The sequence below is a fragment of the Anas platyrhynchos genome, chromosome 1 (assembly GCF_047663525.1).
Source record: "Anas platyrhynchos isolate ZD024472 breed Pekin duck chromosome 1, IASCAAS_PekinDuck_T2T, whole genome shotgun sequence".
NCBI classification, from domain to species: Eukaryota; Metazoa; Chordata; class Aves; order Anseriformes; family Anatidae; genus Anas; species Anas platyrhynchos.
Window position 1 is genome coordinate 182,818,829 of NC_092587.1, and position 22,362 is coordinate 182,841,190.

Genomic DNA, 22,362 nt, shown 5'->3' on the forward strand with positions numbered 1-22,362 from the left:
TTGACCTAATATTAACTATATTAACTAATATTAGCTTTAGCATTAGCCAAAGTTTTGGAGCTACGTATGCTAATAATATTACCTGAAATCTCAGCAACTCCGAACTGGTAAGAAATTGTCCCATGTCACTCCCCCAAAATACAAAAAGCTATGTGAACATATTGAGGAATACTTGGCCTATTATTATGTTCCTTTTTCCAAAAAAAACTTGTTGCCAGCCAGCCAAAAAAATTAGTCTTCAACTGAAAATATGCAAGCCAAAATTTTAATCTCCAAGTGTCACATAAGCATAAAAGACAAAAGAAAATATTTCTCCAAAATATATATATATATTTAAATTGCCTATTTCCTAGTGACCATCACAGAGAAGTTTCCCAAACCGGAAACTAAATGTAATATAAATTAGTTATTTGATACAACTAAGGTAAAGTTTTCTGAAAATGAGTTATTGTGTACAAGAAATGAGATTAGACAGTGTCTATTATAAAGGTACTGATAACAAGAAGCTACTGAGTATCTCTGTTAAGAGTGTAAAAAGCTAGGAGATCATATTGCTGTCATTAGAAGTAATCTAACCACCAAGATTAACTACAACCAGAAGCTGGCATGCAAAATACAATTAGCAACTAGAAAAGGTGATTTCTTAGAAAAAATTATGACTTTTTTTTTTGTATATATATATATATATACAGTTTGCAGGTAGAGAAGCTCTCTTTTAATTAGAACAATTGAAAAAAAAATTGGCAATTAACAGAAGTCTTCCTCAAGTGTGAAGCATGAGCACAGATTGTAACACTAAACATAAGCTGAGACAGCAGCTCAGTTTGGTCAGGTATGTATGAATTATACAGTCTCTAGAAAAGACAGAAGGGGCGAAAAGAAAAGATACAAGATATGGTAGGGCACTTCAGCTTACACCAACTCTCTCTCTTCCCATTATCTCAGTAACAACACATCAAATTTTTCCTTGTTGACAGAAATGTAAAACAAGATTTAAATAAGAAGTAATCATCTACCTTCTCCAAACATGTACATCTGTTTCTAGTGCAAAAAGCAAGTCTGTCAGGAGCCGCTGGTGCATGGGAGACCATTTAAACTCTGGAATACGAAACATAGTTGTGCGTGGACCTGGACTAAACTGTCGTCGCTGCTCTTCTGTCATTGGCATTCCTCGAAATCCCAAGTCAACACGTAAATCCCGATCTTGCTGGGTGACAGATCGACCCTGTACTGCCTACATTAACGAGAAGTTCAAAAATCATGTTAAGTTTCTACAATGTGTTTTTGAATGGTTCAAAGACTTTCAGAAAGGATGGGACAGAGCCCATCTAGGATGGTCTCAAGCACAAAGGATAGAATGGACTCAAGCACAAACAACTGGAGATACAGATACTCCAGTGCAGGCACTATCATTCAATAAAGGAGATACTCCAAATCAATCAGCACAGAGGTGCTATGGCTTGCCTTCCTTTTGCTGACATTTTACATTTGGGTTATTCACTTGAAATATTACAGAAAAGACTAAACGCAGCATGTACAAGGTCAGCAGTGACAAGATTTTGTTTATAGGAAACAACTATTCTTTTGCATAGATAGCACAATTTTCTTTGACTAAACAAACTGACAAACTACATAGTGATGGCTTCAAGATATCAGTGTGCTTGCACTGTATAGTTCATCATCTTCTAAAACCAATTTATTAATTTGGTGTTTTTAGCAGGATCATTAAAGGATCAAATCTACTCCCAAACCTGATGTTGTTACACTTTGTTAACTGGTTAACAGTTTTATGGATTCTTAAGATATTCTTTAGATTCTCCCATCAGGTAGAAGATGGGAATTTTATACCCTTTTAATATCTACATAGTCATGACTGTTTCCTCTTGGTGATTAATGACAAAAGCAAAAGATACACAAAGAGATTATGGTGGAGAAAACTGTGAAGGAAAAAGTAGTAAAGAACAATCATTTAGACCAAATTAAAGGCCAATATTCATAACAACGACATTATTTATATTGTACAACATCTCTGAAAGGAAGAAATACAAAGTATTTAGACTGGAAAAACAGAAAATGTACTTGTTTTGCTCACATACTCATTTCCCGATCTCTATAAACTGCTTTTAAATTTTGCTTAAAAGCAAAAAGATGTTTATGAAATATTTGTATCAACATAAAAATGGAAATGGCCCTGGAAATAGCACTGGAGTTAAATTGGAAAGCTTCTTAGATCTTTAGTCTGATTTTGATCTGACCTATAGCCAGATTTCTGAGAGCAGGGCAGATTTCTTTCATTCAGTTTGACAATATTGTTGCTGTGGCTTCCAATTCCTATCTATTCCTTGGAATATTAATATATCAATATTAATATAGACATTAATAAAGTTATATTTAAATAATAATTATTTTTCCCAGGAATTAATTGCGATTTCAACCTTTTAAATTATTTTTCTGCAGTGTGCTTTCAGTTCTATTTTTATTCTTTCATAGTTAAGGTCACAGAAAAAATAATATTTCCTTTGGTGTATTCTTTGGTGTTTGCTTTTACTATTGACAAAGGCATTAAATCTTTCAAATATAGAGGAGATCCCATCTCTACCTTGTTGGGCATTTTGTTGCCTCCTTTCAGTCCATTTGAGCTTACTTTGAGTAGTAAGACATGCTTACTGCTTACTGTTAATGTAGAGAACTGATTGCAGATCTGTTTTTAGAAAAACATGTTATCATTTACATTTGCATACCACTTGCTCCCTCTATGGTACAACTATATGCTGTTGTCAAGTCACTTATAATAATGGTATCATAACTGCACCAGAACAGGATAGCTTATTATTTAGATAATAGTTCTGTAATTGCAACAATAGGCTTTGATGTGCATTGCACAAACCACCATGAAACCCAAATACCTACTTGGGTGGCCAATCTTCAAACCTAACATAACGTAACGTAATGTAACGTAACCTAACCAAAAATGTTTTCAGTGATCTCAAAGCTAGTAGAATCAAATCTAATGTGGCAGTGCCTACACATGCTGCAATCTAAACTTGCAGTCTCATTGTAAACATACTAATTATATTACTACTTTTTACTCGTGAAAATGACAATCCTTGGTGAGAATCACAGAATCATTTGAGTTGGAAGGGACCTTAGAGATTACTAGTTCCAACACAGTTCCAATATTTAATACACATTTCCATCTATTTTTATTACTGTTAACTTCATTTAAAAATAAATGATATAACTACGGAGACCTTACAGTTCACTGGGCATTTCCAAACACATAAAGAAGTGACAACAATTTTGGTGGTTACATGCTTTATAATTGTTTTCAAGAAAATAGTTTAAAAGAGATATTATGGCTACTAACTCATATTATTTTTTCAAGGATAATAGTGGGAAAGAACTGTAATTTTAACATATGGAGAATCAAGGGAGATAAATACCTATAACTTCTAGAGTTGGACTTTGGAAGAGTATACAGTTTGTAAATAATTTGCAGATCCAAACTATCTGCTAGGAACTTTCTGGGAAGCTAAGAGTAAAGCATTTGAAAACATTTTGGTTTTGTTATCCTGTAATGATTTAATAAAAGTTAATTAGGAATTCATGAAGAATTTTTATGTTTATAAATCAATTACTGCACATAAAATTCATCAAGAAAAGAGGTTAAAGGACAAAAATGTCATAAAGTCACACCAACACTAGCAAGTATGAAGTCAGATTTTTTTTTGTTCATTAAAGGCATCTTACTAATTCATTGTGTTTATGTTTGCATATCTGTATATAGAAATCAAATATTTTCTCTTGCTTTTTACTCTTTAAACAAAACCCACATCCCACATCTCAAAATAAATATTGTCTGCTCCTTTTTCTTGCTCTCCTGCATTCCGTCCCATTTGTCAGTTTGAATGGTAATAACAGTTTTAATTTTAAGACTTAAAATATGGTACTTCCGATCAAGAATCTCCAGGGCTCATTCTTTATTACATAGAATCCTTTCAAATATAATAATCCCTATACAACCCTTTATCTGTCCCTGATGTTATGAGGCCTTTCATAGTTTTGAAATAATGCAACAGGAGAACCGCAAATTTTTCTTATAATACCTGTCTAGGGAATGCAAAGTTTTGAGTTTCGTCTGCTCTTCTATTCAAAAGAGAGGTTCTTGTCATAGAGACTGAGAAGAGAGAGATTTCAGTACCTTCTGGTATGAATAACCAGTGAGTAAGTTTTTGTGTAGCTCTAAAACTTTTTGACAATGTGGCACACATAACACAGCATCAAACAGAGCAACTTCTCTAAGCACTGGCTCTTCTTCCATAATTTCAGGTAGCCTACTTGGCTTTAAAATTCTAGAAGATAAATGCTGGTGTACATCCTGGACATTATCGTAAGATAGTAAAATCTTTAAGTTAGTCATTTTTTCCCCCAATAACATCCTCAAAAGCAATCTTTGATTACATGCTATTGGCCATGAACAATGCTAGTGAGTAAATTAATTCTATGCTCTAGAAGTTCAAAGTGATCCTATATTTCATTGTGCATACAGAGCATGCACAGGATACAAAAGCACAAATTCAGAGTGGACTTCTATCTTGAACTTCCCATTTTAAGAATGCTTCTTGGACTTCACATTTTAAGAATGCTGTGGCTTTTACAAAAACACTAGTTAGAATTTTTCAAAGAGATACCTAGACGAGAAAGAATCCCTGAGAAGAATGTAGATACCTCATTTCAATAATGATCTCTGGTCTGGAAATCAAGTCACAGTTTTTCTTCTATTATCCCTAAACTATTCCTTTTCTTTCTAAACAACTTTTATGTGTATCTCATAATAAAATAGAGATATTTCATTTCTAATCTTAGAAGACGTGCTAACAATAGGCTTAAAACAGAATTCTAAGAGCACTGCTTAACCTATCTACAGGAAATATGGGAAATGGATAAGAGATTCTCTTAGCTAAAGTTTTTAAAATTAAACCATAGAATCATAGAATGTCTTGGGTTGGAAGGGATCTTAAAGATCATCTAATTCCAATCCCCTGCCCTTGCCGGGGACACCTTCCACTAGACCAGGTTGCTCAAAGCCCCATCCAACCTGACCTTTAACGCTTTCAGGGATGGGGCATCCAAATCTCCTCTGGGCAGCCTGTTCCAGTGCCTCACCACTCTCTAAGTAAATAATTTCTTCTTTATATCTAATCTAAATCTACTGTCTTACTTTAAAGTCATTATTCCTTGTCTACTACACTTTCTGATAAAGAGTCCTTCCCCAGCTTTCCCGTAGGCTCCCTTAAGGTACCGAAAGGCTGCTATAAGGTCTCCCTGGAGCTTTCTCTTCTCCAGGTTGAGCATCCACAATTGCAAGAGATATTTTCTATGCAGACATAAAAGTTAAGTTAAGGAGTTCTCAAAGTAAGTAGGCTTGGAAGATGGAAACTTTTCACATTACTAAGGAAATACAGTTCAAAAATCACTCAGACCACAAACTATTAATGTATTCAGAAAAAAAAAAAAAAAGAACAGTGATTACATCAGACTAATGATTACATCATATAGCTACAGCACTTGAAACTTACCTGGGTTGTGGTAGTTGTCTGGATCTTCCGTATCTCTTTTCCTGCTTCCTTACCATCATCAGATCTTTCTGTATCCGATATTATACTTCCTGCATCAACATTAGGTACAGTTTTGCTACCAGAAGACTCTGTCTCAAGAGTTGTGGCAGTCATTTCAGCATATTCTAATCCCTTAGATGATGAAGCCAACTCTCTCTCAGAAATGCTACTCATTCCATCGGAAGTTGTATGAATCTTAAACTCCTTGTCCTCTATTATACTTGAAGCGCATGTTATATCCACACTACCTGCCATATGTGCAAGCAATCCCAAATCATCATTTACGCCAAGATGCATCTGAGTGTCTTGCACATTTGGAATAGAAATATGGTTACTTGAAAGTTCAGGTAGAAGTTTCTCCTCTTGGCTGGGTATTTTATCAAAGAGAAATGAGGTACTGTTAGTAGAAGGTTCATCTTTCTCATCAGCCAGAGTTATTAATGGACCATTATCTTTTTCCTCATTCTTCTTAATAATACCTACACTTCCATGAACATTGTTTTGGAGCTTCTCAACAGCAGCACTGTATACATTATCTAGAAGAGATTCAACTTCTACAAGTGCACCATTTTCTCCAGTTACTAGTGTCTCCGGTGATAAATCCATATCATCAAGTTTTACTTCTGTAGCTTCTACCTTTTCAGCTTTTATATCAACTAAAAGGTCATGAACTTCCACATGTACTCCTCCTCCTGGTCTCTCGGTATTTCCAAGCACATCATCAGACACCTTTGTAGCCATGAGCAAGTCCCTTGTATCTGTACTGACAGGATAATCCGTTTCACTTTCCGGACTTTGGCTTTGTGAAAGGTCTTCTATCTCTCGGATTTCCATTCCACCTTTTGCTCCTGTTGTCTGAGATGAAAGACCTGAGATAGTGCTCACATTACCCTTTTTCCCCTTTTTTATGTTTTCTTCCTCTTGCCTTTGATACTCTTCATACATTTTAGCTAGGTACTCCTTGTGAGCCTCATATGTGACCTTAAAAAAATAAATTATGTCGATGAATACATGAACCTGCACAAAATCTAATGAGAATCTTAACAGCTTATTACATACAGCTCACAAACTCTTCCACATAAGAGGACCTGCAAAAAAAAAAAAAATCCCACCTTGACGTGTATAGACACAGCCACCAGATGGCACTAAATCACTTTAAATATTATTTTACCATATTACTAGTCCCTTCGGGAGAGTTATCAGGATTCAAAAAACAAAACCAAAAACAATAACAGAATATTCACGGGTCATTTCTTACCTTGGAATGAGCTATAGAAAGAGTATCGACCCACACTCTCCAGCCTCCCCATTCATATTTTATTGCATGATACAAGAGAATACGGAAAATGTTGTAAACCATCTCTGTGATCTTCTGCTCTTCAGAGTTCTTAGGGTTAATGTATCCCAGAGAAAACATCCAGTCCTGCCACACTGAACACTGAAGTAAACATCTAAAGTGAAATAATTAGGTCAAAATATATCCAAAGCAAGCTTACTTATTTTAACATTACGAAAGTTAAAATAGGAGGAAAATAACATGGTGCATCTACTTTAAAATCAATCTAACTGTAGGAATAAACCTTAAAAGTACTTTAGGATTATAGAAGTTTGAAATATATTCTTAACAGAAGAACCAATTACTAGTTACTGAATTGAGAAAAGAAACCACAAACCTATTAAATTTATTTTTATACATTTAATTTAATCTACAATACAAAACTCTATACACAGTACAACAGATTGCTATTATCCACAATCAAGGATGAGAAAATACTATTTGTAGTGACATACCTTCTGTTTTCACGGCTATTACTAAAGAGTTTTATCATATCAGACAAGAACAAACGTCGAACTTCCATCAGCTCTGCACTTGGTGTGGAGTTTTTTAACAGCGTTGCCACCACCTTAAGAATCACTTTGAAAGAATAAATTAGTTACAATAACACATTTTAACAGCATTTGGTATAAAAATAAAATAAAGTTGCTGACAGCAACCAATATGCTGACAGCAACCAAGTAACTGAAACTCAAGTGCACTTGAGATATGCTAATAAAACGTTCTTGCCTTTTGAAAAAAACATATTCTTTCAAAAACAAATAAAAATCTAAGCAATATATATATTGTACAAACATAATATATAGTACTTACTTGGATTTTGTATTTTCACTGTAGAATCTGGCTCTGGATGTGGTTTATGAACAACTTGAGTGCACACTTGTTCTGTCAAAATCTAAAACACATAATATTAAGTTCCTGTTATGATTTTTAAATAAAAGGTACAGCATTTCTTTGTTTTTGTTTTAAATTTTAAGAATACCATTTATCATGGCCACACTGTAACTTCATATAAAACATTTTGGTAAAATTTTATTCCTCAAGAATAGATTAAAGCAATTCCTCCATGTAAGGAGTAAGACTTTCATGGATGTACTGTGGTTGGCTAATGTTTTAGTTAACTCAATAAACATGCAATGGTGTTTTTAAGAGATGAGTCTATGTAAGACATAAACTAGGAGAAACCTAGGTGTTAAGCTTGCTGTTTGCTTGATAAGGTATTGCTCACAGAAGGATGAAATCTGGTAACAATGGGAAGAGAATTACCAAAGATCCTATTCCAATGTTCATACTTATTTATCTTAATCTCTTTAAAGTTTCAGACTTCTCACATTGAAGAGTTTAACACCTAGTCACCAGAAATGAAAAGGGAATTATTTTGTTTGAAAAAATAGTGAATTCCTAATGAAGTAATTCCTGTCAGCAGGAAACCTACAGTCAGATAGTATTTATTTACTGTTGTTTACACCATGGATATTTGTATATTACAGTAAGTAAAATCACCATGTTTGTCTCAGTTCAAAGATATAGCAGCTGTCTACAACAGGTCTATGAACTTCAAGACAAGTGTTGAATAAATATATCAGCTATATTTAAGAGAAGCACGAGTGAACTGCTTCAGTTTCTGTATTAAACTCAATTATGGCTAAATATATAAAAACTAAACAAAGATTCTGTAATTTTTCTAAACCAGCATTAAAAGTGAAATTCGTTGATTAAAATTTGCTATGAAACAGAAATAGCTTTCCTGTAAATTTCATCTGCAGAAACTGACCTAAGGCTATTTAACCACAAGGCTGGTGAAATCAATAACTTATTCAGGTTTAAGATCCATTAAGGAATAATGGTGGGACATGTTAAAAAAGTAATACTGGAGTACTTCATTAAAAAATTGAGTTTAGGTTTATTGAGATATTGTGAATTTTGTATGCAAAAAAAACCCACCCAACACAGAATCACAGAATCACAGAATTTCTAGGTTGGAAGAGACCTCAAGATCATCGAGTCCAACCTCTAACCTAACAGTCCCCACTAAACCATATCCCTAAGCTCTACATCTAAACGTCTTTTGAAGACTTCCAGGGATGGTGACCAACCAACCAAAGACACATAAGACAACAACATTTTCCAAGAACTGAAATAAGAGCAGGTATGTTGTCTCTGCTATACCAGTAACTGGTCTAACAGTTATCAGAAAAAGAGATTTAAGGAATATATGACTGTGAGGGGACTCTATGGGATGCGGTACAGCTGGGGGATGTCTGTATGTGGGTTGAGGAGACAAAAATCTCTCAAACTAAATACAGATACCCAGACACACATACAAACACAAATAATATAATGAGCCAAATGAAATACATTCTTTAAAGGTGTATCTCTTCTTCAAATAGAACTAGAGCTGAGATATGTTTTCTAGAACCACATATCTAGTTACTCCACTCAGTCTAGGATACTGTCATCAGATTCAATTGTTCTTTCTACCTGCTTGTGAATCATGGAATGATTTGGGTTAGAAGGGACTATAAATATCACTAAATTCCAATCCCTGCCTGCCACAGGAAGGACACATTCCACTAAACCAGGATGCTCAACACCCCATCCAACCTGGCCTTGAACACTTCCAAGGATGGGGCATCCACATTTTCTCTGGGCAAAATATTCCAGTGTCTCATCACTCCCTGAGTAAAGAATTTCTTCTTAATGAATAATCTAAATTTACCCTCTTTTAAGTTTAAAGACATTGCCCCTTGTCCTATCACCACATTCACTGATAAAGTGTCTCCAGCTTTCCTGTAGACCCCCTTTTGGTACTGGAGGGCCGCTATAAGATCTCCCTGGAGGGAGAACTCCTTCTGCAGGCTAAACAACCCCAAATCTCCGCCTCTCTTTATAAGAGCCTTCTGTTGGGGGCCCCCGAGCTGAACACAGTACTCTACACGGGGTCTCATGAGAGCAGAGTAGAATGGGGAAAATTACCACCCTCGACCTGCTGGCCATGCCTTTTTTTGACACAGTCCCGCATATTAGGGTACTAGGTCTTCCAAGTGTAGATTGCCAGCTCATGTTGAGCTTCTCTTCAATCAACATCCCCAAGACCTTCTCCTCAGGGATGTTCTCAATCCATTCTCCTCCCAGCCTCTATTTGTGCTTTGGATTGCCCCAACCCAGCTGCAGCACCTTGCACTGCACTTGGCTTTGCTGAACTTCATGAGGTTCACACAGTCCCACTTCTCACGCCTGTACAGGTCCCTCAGAATGGCATCCCTTCCCTCCAGCTTATCAATCACACCACACAGCTTGGTGTCTTCAGCAAACTTGCTGAGGGTGCACTTGATCCCACTGTCCCTGCCACCAACAATGATGTTAAACAACACCTGTCCCAGCACTGACCCCTAAGGAATACCACTCATCACTGATCTCCACCTGGACATCCAGCCAGTGACTGCAATGCTTTGAGTGTGACCACCCAACCAATTCCTGACCCATCACATGGTCCATCTATCAAATCCATGTCTCTCCAATTTAGAGACAAGGATATCACGAGGGACAGTGTCAAATGCTTTGCACAAGTCCAGGTAGATGATGTCAGTTGCTCTTCCCCTATCCACCAATGCTGTATCCCCATTGTAGAAGACTACCAGATTTGTCAGGCATGATTTGCTTTATAATGAAGCCATGTGGGCTGTCACCAAAAATGTCCTTATTTTTCATGTGGGTTTGGACCAACTTCATGTTTATAATATATAAACTAAATTGTGCATCATCAAAAATTACTTTTCTACAAGAGGCTGCTAGACATTTAAATGTTTCTAGGTCACATTTAGTTTCCTCAAAGAGTATCTGTTACATCAAAGTGACTGTGTTAAGCTATCATCATATCAACATGGCTAGTTAAAAAAAGAAAAAACAGCACTTTTCAAAATCTTATTAACTTGAAAAGAATTTCACCAAAAAGGGGAAAAAAAAAAAAAAGTAAAAATGGTAAAAATGCATCTCTTTAGTTCTAGCACTCTAGAACTCTCTAATCCAAACAATTTAGGAGTATGGGCCTGCAGGCCTGCAGTAACCTTATTGTTATTATTATTTTTGAAAGTGATGAACAACTTAACAACTTAAATAGCAGGATCTTTTCCACCACCCATTGTAATGTTGTAAATAAAAAGTTTTATTAAGAATATCCAGAAATATCCACAGCATGGGAGAATAAATTCTGAGCCAGAGTCCTTCCTTAAAATAAAAAAAAAAATAATCTCAAAAGTCTTGCAAATCAGGATATTGCAAACCCCAGAGTGTACAAAAACGCTATGTATACAAAATATAATTAAGCCATACATTTTACAATAGAGATTACAATCTGTATGTTTAATAATTTGTACCTCATAAAGCGTGTTATATGTTGTAACTGTCACTGTATTTGTATGCAGCATCAACCTTTCTCCAAGAAGAGTGAAAAGACTGTGAGTATGCATGATTTCAACCTTTCGCCTGAAAGAGAAAACAAAAGTTCTATGAAAATGCCAAGCATGCTGAAAATTTCCAAGTAAATGCAAAAACACTAAAGTCAAATATTTTGATGTTGTACTGAAAGTTCTAAAACCTGTTCTTCTGCATATATTATGAATTAAACATCATTCATTTAAGATATTTCCTGATTTGAATGTTATTGTAGTAGTATATGAAGATTCACAGCAAGCGATACTATATTTGGGATTTTTTTTTTTAATAAAATAAAATAGCACATAATTCTCTCATTCACTATGATCCTGAAAGCTACGAAATTCAAATTGATTGAGGGGAATTTTACAGTCAGGAACAAGAAATACTATAATCTTAAAAAGCAGAGAAGAAAGCAGCTCACGTCAGTGAATTGTATATATCCCCAAACACTCTTCATTTTTAATTGAATATAGAATTAAAAATAAATAGAGTACTTATTGTATATTGCATCATTACATTTATCTACTGCTGTAAAAATACAAAATAAAGAATATTATTCAGAATAATTAACAATCTATATGAAAGCAGCAGGACAACATGAAATAATATTTAATAAAGTTTCCTAGTTAAGCTAAGAAGTACCCTTTTCATGATTGCTGATGATAACACAGGCTTAAATCATACAGATTCATTCTAGAATTTTTGAAATGAATACATTATATTTAAATCTTCAAATAACCGCAAAAGAGTGCGGCAACATGTTAAAACAGCGTCTAGTCTTTGTCACACTGAAAGGAGTTCGTAACTTATGAGAAAAACTATGTGTATTCAACCTTCCAAGCTATGATGTGGTGCATGGAAGGGAAAAATAATTGGAATACCTATGCTAGTTACACTTAAACCAAATTTTGCTTTGTAGTTACCTGATCTGACTTACATAATGTAAAATCTTTATTGTAAAGACACTCCAAAACTGGTAAGACTAATTATTAGGGAAAAAAAAATGTTAAGAAACACCAAAAATAGCACATGTTAATGTATTTTGTAGCTCTATTTTGCTGTATTTGAGATTAGATATAATTACAAGTAGAAAATTATAAACATACAAACCTATACAGTCCTGTTTTAAGAGGGTTTAAATGTGCGGATAAAAAGTAAAAATCTGGCTGTAACTGCCTTGAAGCATCAAGGAGGTAGAAAATGAAAAGAATATTATTCTGCCTACTGATAAGGTTAGGCAAAGTGGTCTGTCATCACAGATCACAAACAAAAATTAAGTACAAAATTCAGAGTTTCATCTTGTCCGAGTAGCTAATCATCTCAACTCTTTGATTAATCTGCAAAGAAAATCTACTGACTGGTAACTATGTATTATTTTGATTCCTTTTTTTTTTTTTTTTTTTTTTAATCTATTCATTGGTTATTAATATTGTATTGGTTCTGATTTCATAAATTATAACATCTCTTTATGCAATTCTACTTTAGTGCATTAAAGTAGAATGCCAAAAGAATGCCTGTTTGCTGTGATATAAAACAGAATTTTATAAGTGGTTTATAAAATGTATGTGGTTTACAATTTTGCAATTTCTTAGAATTTCCTGTATTTGACCACAATTTTATATAGCTATGCACATGCACACATATATGTGCACAAATAGGCACACCTCACAAGAATTAGTTATAAGATATGATAATGGGAGACATTTTTAGTTGCTGAAATCTACCTAAAATGTGAATATTCACAGATACCTAGGACTCTGCAGATTTTTATTTATTTTTTTTATTTATTCAAAGTAACCTAATATTCAAAGATACCTTGAAAGATGCACAATATTCAAGTGGATTTGAATGATTTCAATTACGTGACAAAATAAGATTTTTTTTTTAATTGTCATGTTAAGTATGTACTTTCACTGAAGAATGGAAACTCCACAGATACATAAATAATTACAAAGAGATGCTCAGGATCAGGAACAGAAATCTCAGCTTCTGAAAAATCCCAGTTTTTCTTTTCTGTAATGTTCTGCTGAGTATTTGCTATTCAGTTCACTACATATGCAATAAATGATTTGAACAAATGTACTTATTTGGACACAGGCCTCTGTGCAAGTTAAACCTTTATCTGGTGTGTCTTAATTCAACTCCTATGAATTTGAACCATTTTTAGTAAGCAATGTTTGAAAAGCCCTTTGAGATTCTTGAATGGACTATGAATTTGCTTTATCAATTCCCAGAATGCTCTTTGGTTTGCTGGATCCCATGAGAAAATCCCATTTGGGAGTATGTTCTCAGCTGCCTCTCAATTACGCTGTCATACTTTATTGATCTTATGGAGAAAAGCATGTATAGCAATACTGCACTCTGTCTGGAGTCCTAGTTTCTTTGCCTTCTGAGAAGGTTTTACATGATGAAGTCTACAGTAAAGCACATTGCTAATTTCCATCCTGCATACTATCCCACTGGAATATCTGCATACAAGAGGAAAAGTGATCAGCAGCAGGTTACATAGCCCTGCATGATTTTCATTTTTTTCTTAACACCAAATAAGGGAAGATGAGACTAAGTACATCTATTTTGTGACACAGATCATTTTAAATATGAATATTTCTTACTTCCCTTGTTGTAGAGTCATGATCTTACCTCATTTTTTTATGATCATTTACTTGCTGTTTACTTTTTATTCTGAATCATTTCCATGCGAATAACACATTATATTTAATTTTCCCCATCAGTTTGAAGGTATTTTTAAAAGTACAATCCTGACACACTCATTGCAATCACACTGAAAATTTGAGCAACAAATTTTTGATGACAACCATGTTTCCTACAACCCTTACCTGAATATGTAAGAGAAATTTCTAAAATGTATTTTTGAAAAATGTTTTTAGATCATTTCAGTGTTTAATTTTCAACATATCATATATTTGGTATAGAAACACTATCTTTTCAGATCTCATAATAGTAACGAGTTAACTAGAAGATCAATTTTATCCTAATGTATAAAGGTAACAGAATGTGCAAATGATTAAATGGGAAATGTAACAATTTTATTCTATGTCATTTCTGAAGACTGTCAAATTATGCAAAGTAATTATGACAAAAAAGCATAAAGAACTGTGAATTTACACTACTACAGTAATTTTGAAACTACACTTACTTATGGCCCAAGTGTTTGAGAAAATATCCAAGAACCTTCAAAGCTTGCACCCAAATACTCTCACTTTTGGAAGCCAATAATTTATAAATTACTCTAAAAAAAAGAAAAACAAATTCACAAGGTTTTTCATTTTATTACTGAACATCACACATACAGATTGTATTTCACTAAATAGGAATATCTTATAGGGAACTTACAACACTAAAACCCAACAATTTACATAAAATGGAAGGGTATACTGAAATCACCAAGCACAGCATAAGAATTTGATTACGAGCTCTTTAGGTTAGAGGCATGGTGTGTTTTCATTCAGTTCAACATTTCATAACAGAAAGAAAAAACCTTTCCTAATAGTCTTCCCTAGCTAGAAGAAGAAAATAAAAGATAGCCTGAGAAGTTATAGCTTATACAAAAGGAAAAGATTGGAACACAAAGTCACACCAGGGTGGTTTCCTGAAGTAACTGGATAGTACAGAAAACAAAAATGTGGTTTGTTTGTTTGTTTTTGCTATTTTGCTGTAGAACTATAGATAGAAAACTGACAGAAAAGTCCTAACTTTTCAACAGGTCTTCCCTATACTTTTGTTTCACCTAGCGTTGCCATTCAAATAGTTTTAAATATAAGTAGTATTATGAAGTTTTAAATATTTTATAGAATACACAGTTTGAATTTATCAGTGATAGGCATTTTTTCTTCTATTCCTCTTGTATTTTCCAAAGTACAATGCAAAATAAAAACCTATAGTAAACATTAAATTATTACCATTAAATTTATTAATCTTGGAAAAATCTTCTATTACCATGTCAGGCAAAATTCCAACCAACCAACCAAAAAAAACCACACCCTACTTTTCTGGCAATTATCAGATATTAAAAGTATGAACAAGCACATAACCATATAAGTTCCACTGACACCTTACTTTTTTTTTTCAGAGAGAATTTGAGAGATTAGGACATGATTTCTCTCATTTTCCTCTTTCCCAAATTATGTAGAACATCAGAAGACAGAATATTCAATGATTCTGAGATAGATACTTGGCTTTTTGATGTATCTTGTTAATTACATATTCTATTTGAGATTGAGAAATAAGTACAGCAGTACATTTACCTTCAAATGTGATAGTGATAACCTCAAGGGGAAAATTTTAGTCTCAGAGCTATCCAAAACCAGTCTGTTTTTGAAAAAGTTATATACCAAATTAATAAAATTGTACTTTGAAAGATCAGCAGTTGTGATATTTGTGTGAAACAGAAGGCATTTGGAGAGTGGTAATACTGCAACTACTTTTAAAATATTTTCTCACTTCACTGTCTTACCGTATCCCATTTCTCTGATCAAAAGCAGGGATCATGGATGCTGGATGTTCGGACATTAGTGCCACTAGCAGCTGCAGCACATCATGAATATTTTCGTCCTGTATGACAAGACCAATGTTACTCGACAAACTAACCTCAACAGCAAGCTTCCCACAGATCTGATACAAGTGATTACAGTAAAAGATAGGTAATTACAGTAATGTACCTCATGCATTGTTAATAAGTAATTTAATATGCTCTGCAGTTCATCTTCTTTCACACCTCGATCCTAAAAAAAAAAAAGAAAAGAAAAGATGAGATTTTTTTTGAGAGAAAATTCATTCTTTAAAGCATGGCCTAAGAAAACTTGTACTGAGTCAAGTAATTCTACAAATTTACTACCTATACTTCAAAAAACTAAATTCTCATTTTCACTACATTCCTTTTCCGTACCACAGTGGAAATACAAAACAGTCTGAAGTCAGGCCTCTATTACTGCTAGAAATGATTCTTATAGTGTGGGGTTTGGATGGTATTAGCTATTACTGCCACTCTTCCAATTCCTGATGCTCAACCACAAAAAAAAAAAAAAAAAAAAAAAAAAAAAAAAAAAAAAAGATAGACCAGAAAATACTGTTTTTCAGTGTAGCTTCAAGTCTCACATGGAAAATTATACCTCAAAGACCATCTGTAATAGAGAGAAAGAGTCCTGGACTGTTTCAAACAGTGTTAGGAGAAATAAATAAATAAATAAATAAATAAATAAATAAATAAATAAATGTAGTAGCTGCAGTATCTGACTTAATTACTTCCATTACCTTGTCTCTTTATCAATGTCTCTTTATCTACCATCATACAAAACTACCCCAAATACCTGAAAGGTTCTGTAGTATTACATATTATTTCTGTATGTTCCTTTAATAAAATATATATAGCTTAGTTTGGTGAGGTTAATAAGAAATATTGTATGCATTTACTGCCTTTATGTCTGTCAGAATTATGTGCATCAATTAAAATTAACAACCAGAAACAGATATAACTCCTGATAGGTATCAATTATTTACTACTGTGAAAGAACCTATATAACAGATATTAATGGTTTCCATCTGTAATTGACTGTTTTACCTTAAGAATAAGTTGTTTCAGAAACAGAAGCATAAATGCCCTTAGTGATATGATCTCTTTCTGTGAGGGCCGAGGACCATCTGGAAGAAGCAAAATATACCACATTTAAATATAAGTTAACTCCTCTAATGAGTGCACCTTCTTCCGTTCCTACAACAGATCTCATATTATATTATATAAAACTTTCAGAATAATATTTTACGACACAACGCACCTTGAATGATGTTTCATTTTTGAAGAAAAAAAAAAATCCAGATATATTTTTTAAACAAAGACACAAGAACACAAGACACTGCCCTTCAGGGCAGTAATCAGATCTTGACCCACACAAGTGAATTAAGGTATAGGCTCTGTAGAATCATGTTCTCATATGATCCAGGAGATACAAATCCGAATATAGACAACCAGTCTCTTTATTGACTAATTCTACTCAACTGTCCCAAGGTCAGTGCGCAATTCAGGATAAAAATCTAGTTCTATTGACTATACTGAATGAAATTCCACTGAAAACAGTGCAAGTTAAGTAGTATAAATAAGCTTAGAAGGGTATGAATACAAAGCCAAATCTCACCTAAAATTTTTGATGATAACTTGGAATAACTAGCCCACTATGTTAATGCCATCAGAATGAAATCCAAAAAAGAATAAATTAATGAAATATTAGTGATGGCTATTACTTGCGACAGAAACAAACAATTTAATCGAAGAGAATTAAGGAGTCCAAAAAATAGAATCAATTTAAAACAGAAAAAAAAAAAAAGTCAGCAATCCTTAATCCTTTTAAAATTTTGTTTGTTAGATTTTCTTTTAAGAAAATCAAGAAGCAAAGACTTAGAATAAATATATTCATTTGAACTTTGCTATACTGTATATTCCATTCTCCCCTTTCATAAATGGCTAAGATTGAACTGGAAATTTCTTTGTTAAATTCCTACTTTTCAAACAATATATGTCATACACAGTCATAAATTTTGCACAGTGAAAATCAGTGAATCCTAATTTACTTTTTCATTAACCATTTTATCTTTTGCTGATAAACAAATATCAAAGCTTAATAACATATACGTCTCAGTAGGATTTCAAATCCAGTTAAATCCAAAATTTTAATATATGCTTTTATATATTAAATTTCGGGCTCCACTCTTCAAAGTGAAGTCACTGCTTTACACAGCTAATACAGGAAAGTGCTTGTTGCAAACTTGAAGATGAGTTGTATTTGCTTAGCAAGGAAGAAGAAACAGACTAGTTAATCCTCTCAAGTTTTCTTCCCTGTTTCAGATGGAAGAGGAGTAGAGTTGAGTAAATTTCAGAAAGAAGCAAATAACTTTCAGCTTTCTCCCCATACCATCATATGTCACAACTGTAAGGGTATTGTTGTAAAAATCTCTTGTTTAGGCTTTGAAGCTATATGAACAGTTTTCTATGAATACATTCTAATGGCACCATGAAACACCCACTTCCTGTTGTAAAAACATAATTGAGTGTTTTGGTACTAAATGCACTACATTAAAAACTGCATGTGCTTTTCTGGCAATGGTGTTGCTAGCCAACAGCTATTTTTTCCCTTAATTGAAATGCAGAATCTAACTCCTTTAACTGCATCACAGAAATCTGTGTCTTCACATTGCCTCTGTCTTCCTACACCTTACCAGGTTTCATAACATAAAATATCTGAAAACCATGCCTAAAAACCGAGGTGTTTTGTCTTTCCTGAAAGACTGTAATTATGGAAACAGAAAATGGAACAATAAGGCAACGGAGAGCTCTACAAAGCCTTCTTGTAACAGAAATTTCAAAGGGTGGATTAAAAAGAGAATATCCCAAATTAACTTGGAACCTCTTCAAAGATACCTGAGTTTCATAGTTATTCACATACCCAATAGTTTCTCTGGAGATACAGAAGAACCCTTTTGAGTTCTTCAACATGCAAAAGACACAAAAGGAGTTCTTGCTTGCAGGTTATATGCCAAGCAGACTGAACAATGCTTTTTCTTTTTTTGCTTTGTCCTCCGTTACTGTTTTTTCCTTGTATTTTAATTGTGTTTTGAAACTTCATTGCCTTAGAATCAGAAAAATAGGGAAAGTCTCTACTCAAAAGACTTCATTACTTTGAAAATTAAAAGAGGACTGGTAGAGAAAAATAACAGAGGCTAGAGAAACTGAACACTATGTAAACCAGTTAGCTACAAGTACTGGAAGAATGGTCTGCATAGCATTTTGCTGTACTATTTTGCTGTACTTCCTAATGTCAGGATTATTTCACAGGTTTCCATTTAATGTGGTCTTCATTTTTTCCTGCCACCTATTTATAATTGACAATTGAATCAAGAACAAGTAATTAAACAAAACACAACAATAAAATAAGAAACTCAATTCCATAGTATTAAGTGGAAAACTTGCTTCCTTTATGTACATGTACATCTGAAATGTAAAACTATCAAGCAAAATTATATTAAAAATGTATCAAGTATCAAATATGTATCAAGTATCTATACATTTTGAAATAGTGTTTCTAATACTTGAAAAGGAAACAAAACAACATAAATTTACCATAGTGAATAAAGAAAGAAATACTAATTTGAAATATGAAAGCAATAATGAAAAAGAAGATAGAAAACCAAATTTGAAACAAGTATTTGAGTTTTTAAGTAATTCAAAATGTTTGCATGTCCTGTTTTATAAGCTGAATTGCAGAAGAATCAGGAGGTGAACTTTCACTTTTTTTTTGAGAAAAAATGTTAGTCAAATAAGAGGGTATACTAAACTCAGTCAGTACAGAAAACACACCCAACTTTGTGTTTTGTTAAGACAGGAGAAAGCAATAAAACTTCAAAGCAGAAAAATGTCTGCAAGTAATAGTAAATCAAACTGCTAATATTAAAATGTGTTTCGATATTGCTGTGTAAAAAATTATAAACGTATACAAGAAGAAAGCATTATGCTATTAAAATGTATGCATGAATAAGCTTACTTTTAATATGACAGCAAATTATCTGAAAACAGTATAACATGGTCAAATTTCTGATATTGGCATGATTTATATTAAAGTTTCTTTCAGATTTGAAAGGTCTTATTCCAAGTTAGCTTAAAGCTTTGGTTGTCTCTTATAAGGAAATACCATATTTCATTCTGATGCACTGGAAGGAAGGGATGCCGTCCTGGACAGGCTCAGGAGGTGGACCCAACATGCAGTTCAACAAGGCTACATTCACGGTCCTGCACTTGGTTCAGGCAATCCCAAACATGAATACAGGCTGGGTAGAGAATACATCGAGAGCAGCCCTGAGAAGAACTTTAGGGTACTGGTGAATGAAAAACTCCATAAGCAGAAATGTGCACTTGCAGCCCAAAAAGCCAATCTTATCCTGAGCTGCCTCAAAAGAAATGTTGCCAGCAGGTTGAGGGAGGTGATTCTCCCTCTCTACACTGCTATATTTCAGGTGGTGTCTGCCTGAAATACTGCATTCTGCGCTGGGGCTCCAAACATAAGAGAGACACAGACCTGTTAGAGTGTTCTGGAGGAGGGCCACAAGGATGATCAGAGGGCTGGAACATCTCTCCTATGAAGAGAGTCTGAGAGAGTTGGATTTATTTAGCTTAGAGAAGAGAAGACTCAGGGGAGACCTTATTCCTCTCTACAACTACCTGAAAGGAAGTGGTGGGGAGCTGGGGGTCAGCCTCTTCTCACAGATAACTAGTGACAGGACTAGAAGGAATGACCACAAGTTGCGCCAGGGGAGGTTCAGGTTGGAAATTAGGGGAAATTTCTTCTCAAAAAGAGCAATCAGGCATTGGAACAGGTTGCTCAGGGAAGTGGTGGAGTCACCGTTCCTGGGGGTGTTTAAGGAGAGGTTGGATGTGGTGCTTAGGGATGTGGCTTAGTGGGTAATATTGGTGGTAGGGGGATGTTTGGATCAGATGGTCCTGGAGGTCTTTTCCAACCTTAATGATTCTGTGATTCTACAACCTTATAGTGGACTACCAGGCCTTAAAACCTAAAGGAAAGGTGGGGAGACACACTTTTTCAGGGAGTGATGTGATATGACAAAGGGTAATGGCTTTAAACTAAAAGAGAGTAGATTTGGATTAGATATTCAGAAGAAATTTTTAAATCAGAGGGTGGTGAGGCACAGTAACAGGTTGCTCAGAGACCTTGTGGATGAACCATTCCTGAAAGCATTCAAGGCCAAGGTGGGTGGGGCTTTGATTCAGTGGTAAGCTTTCTAGTGGAAAGTGTCCACTAGACCACTAGTCCAACCCCTTGGGTTGGAACTAGATGATCCTTAAGGTCCTTCCTATCCCAAACCATTCTGATTTTCTCATATTGTGATATTTTTCTGTTTCTTACAGTAAAACTACCACTCAGTAGGTCTCATTCTTTCATTCTGAAATATCAAATGACACTTTTGAGGCAGCAAGTCTAATGTTCACATCATTGTATTTTATAAGCCTAAGTTACTTGCTTCTACAAACTTCTCTTTACACACTGTGTTATTTTTTAATGAATGGTAAACTTGCAGACAATATGTGGCAGTAGTGGCTGCACGCTGTTTAATAAAATCAACACAAAAACAACATCCTGGAACAGTTAGCTTCTCTGATTTATTAGGACTGGTGAAGTCATGAATTGCTGAAAATGGAAGTGTAAAGAAAAAAACATAAGGCAGTATTATCTACAGCTTTTTCTATTTGTAGCATTCTAAGATTATGAGCCTGAATCAACCAGATTTCTACATCACATTGGCAGATTTCATTTAATGTTAAAAAAATAAGGATGTCTGGGGAAGAAAAGTAATGAAGTAATATAATATCCAGTCAATCAAACATTTTGAAAAGTTTTAGGGAATTTTATCAATCGATGAAAGTAATTAATGTGTGTTCAATAAAACAACATGAAATTAAGTTAATATGAAATGAAATTTAGCAACAATCATATCAGCAATTAATGTGTTTCCACAGTCATTTGATTACAAGTTATCATAATTATTACCCCTGTGCTAGTCAGAAGCAGAAGCAACCTGTAACATAATAGCAAAAAAATCTTACTGTTGATTTGCTGATACAGTGCCATGTCACTGATCTTCTTCCCTGGCAAGCCAACATGTTCAACTCAATACAATGAAAGTCATTTTTAGATAGGAAATACTACACAATACAGCTGTATCAAATACATAGGACTTTCTGCAGTCTAAGCAACAGGGAGGAACAAGGAAGAAGTTGAAATTAGCCTCGAAGAAAGGTAAGTTTATCTGGAAATCTAGCTGACAAAAGGAGGAAATTCTGATCTATACATATTTTGAAAAGGTGCATGGACTCACCATATATAAAATGCCTTCCCAACTACACTACACAGGCCTTAGTAATTGTGATTTTTGTTGTTGTACCACTACACC

At 34.3% G+C, this 22,362-nt stretch overlaps 1 protein-coding gene across 15 annotated transcripts in view; it reads right to left on the reverse strand.

Annotated features, from left to right (window-relative positions):
• NBEA (neurobeachin) overlaps positions 1 to 22,362 on the reverse strand; it is a 509,188-nt gene that overhangs the window by 337,292 nt on the left and 149,534 nt on the right. For all 15 annotated transcript variants that reach the window (XM_038174546.2, XM_072032602.1, XM_072032605.1 and 12 more), the window contains exons 14-23: positions 16,970 to 17,049; positions 16,071 to 16,133; positions 15,866 to 15,963; positions 14,549 to 14,641; positions 11,331 to 11,439; positions 7,768 to 7,849; positions 7,410 to 7,533; positions 6,877 to 7,069; positions 5,580 to 6,599; positions 1,017 to 1,234 (exon numbers count right to left, since the gene is read on the reverse strand). In XM_038174546.2, coding sequence (XP_038030474.1) covers positions 1,017 to 1,234; positions 5,580 to 6,599; positions 6,877 to 7,069; positions 7,410 to 7,533; positions 7,768 to 7,849; positions 11,331 to 11,439; positions 14,549 to 14,641; positions 15,866 to 15,963; positions 16,071 to 16,133; positions 16,970 to 17,049 — 2,080 coding nt within the window. The remainder of the gene's footprint in view (positions 1 to 1,016; positions 1,235 to 5,579; positions 6,600 to 6,876; positions 7,070 to 7,409; positions 7,534 to 7,767; positions 7,850 to 11,330; positions 11,440 to 14,548; positions 14,642 to 15,865; positions 15,964 to 16,070; positions 16,134 to 16,969; positions 17,050 to 22,362) is intronic.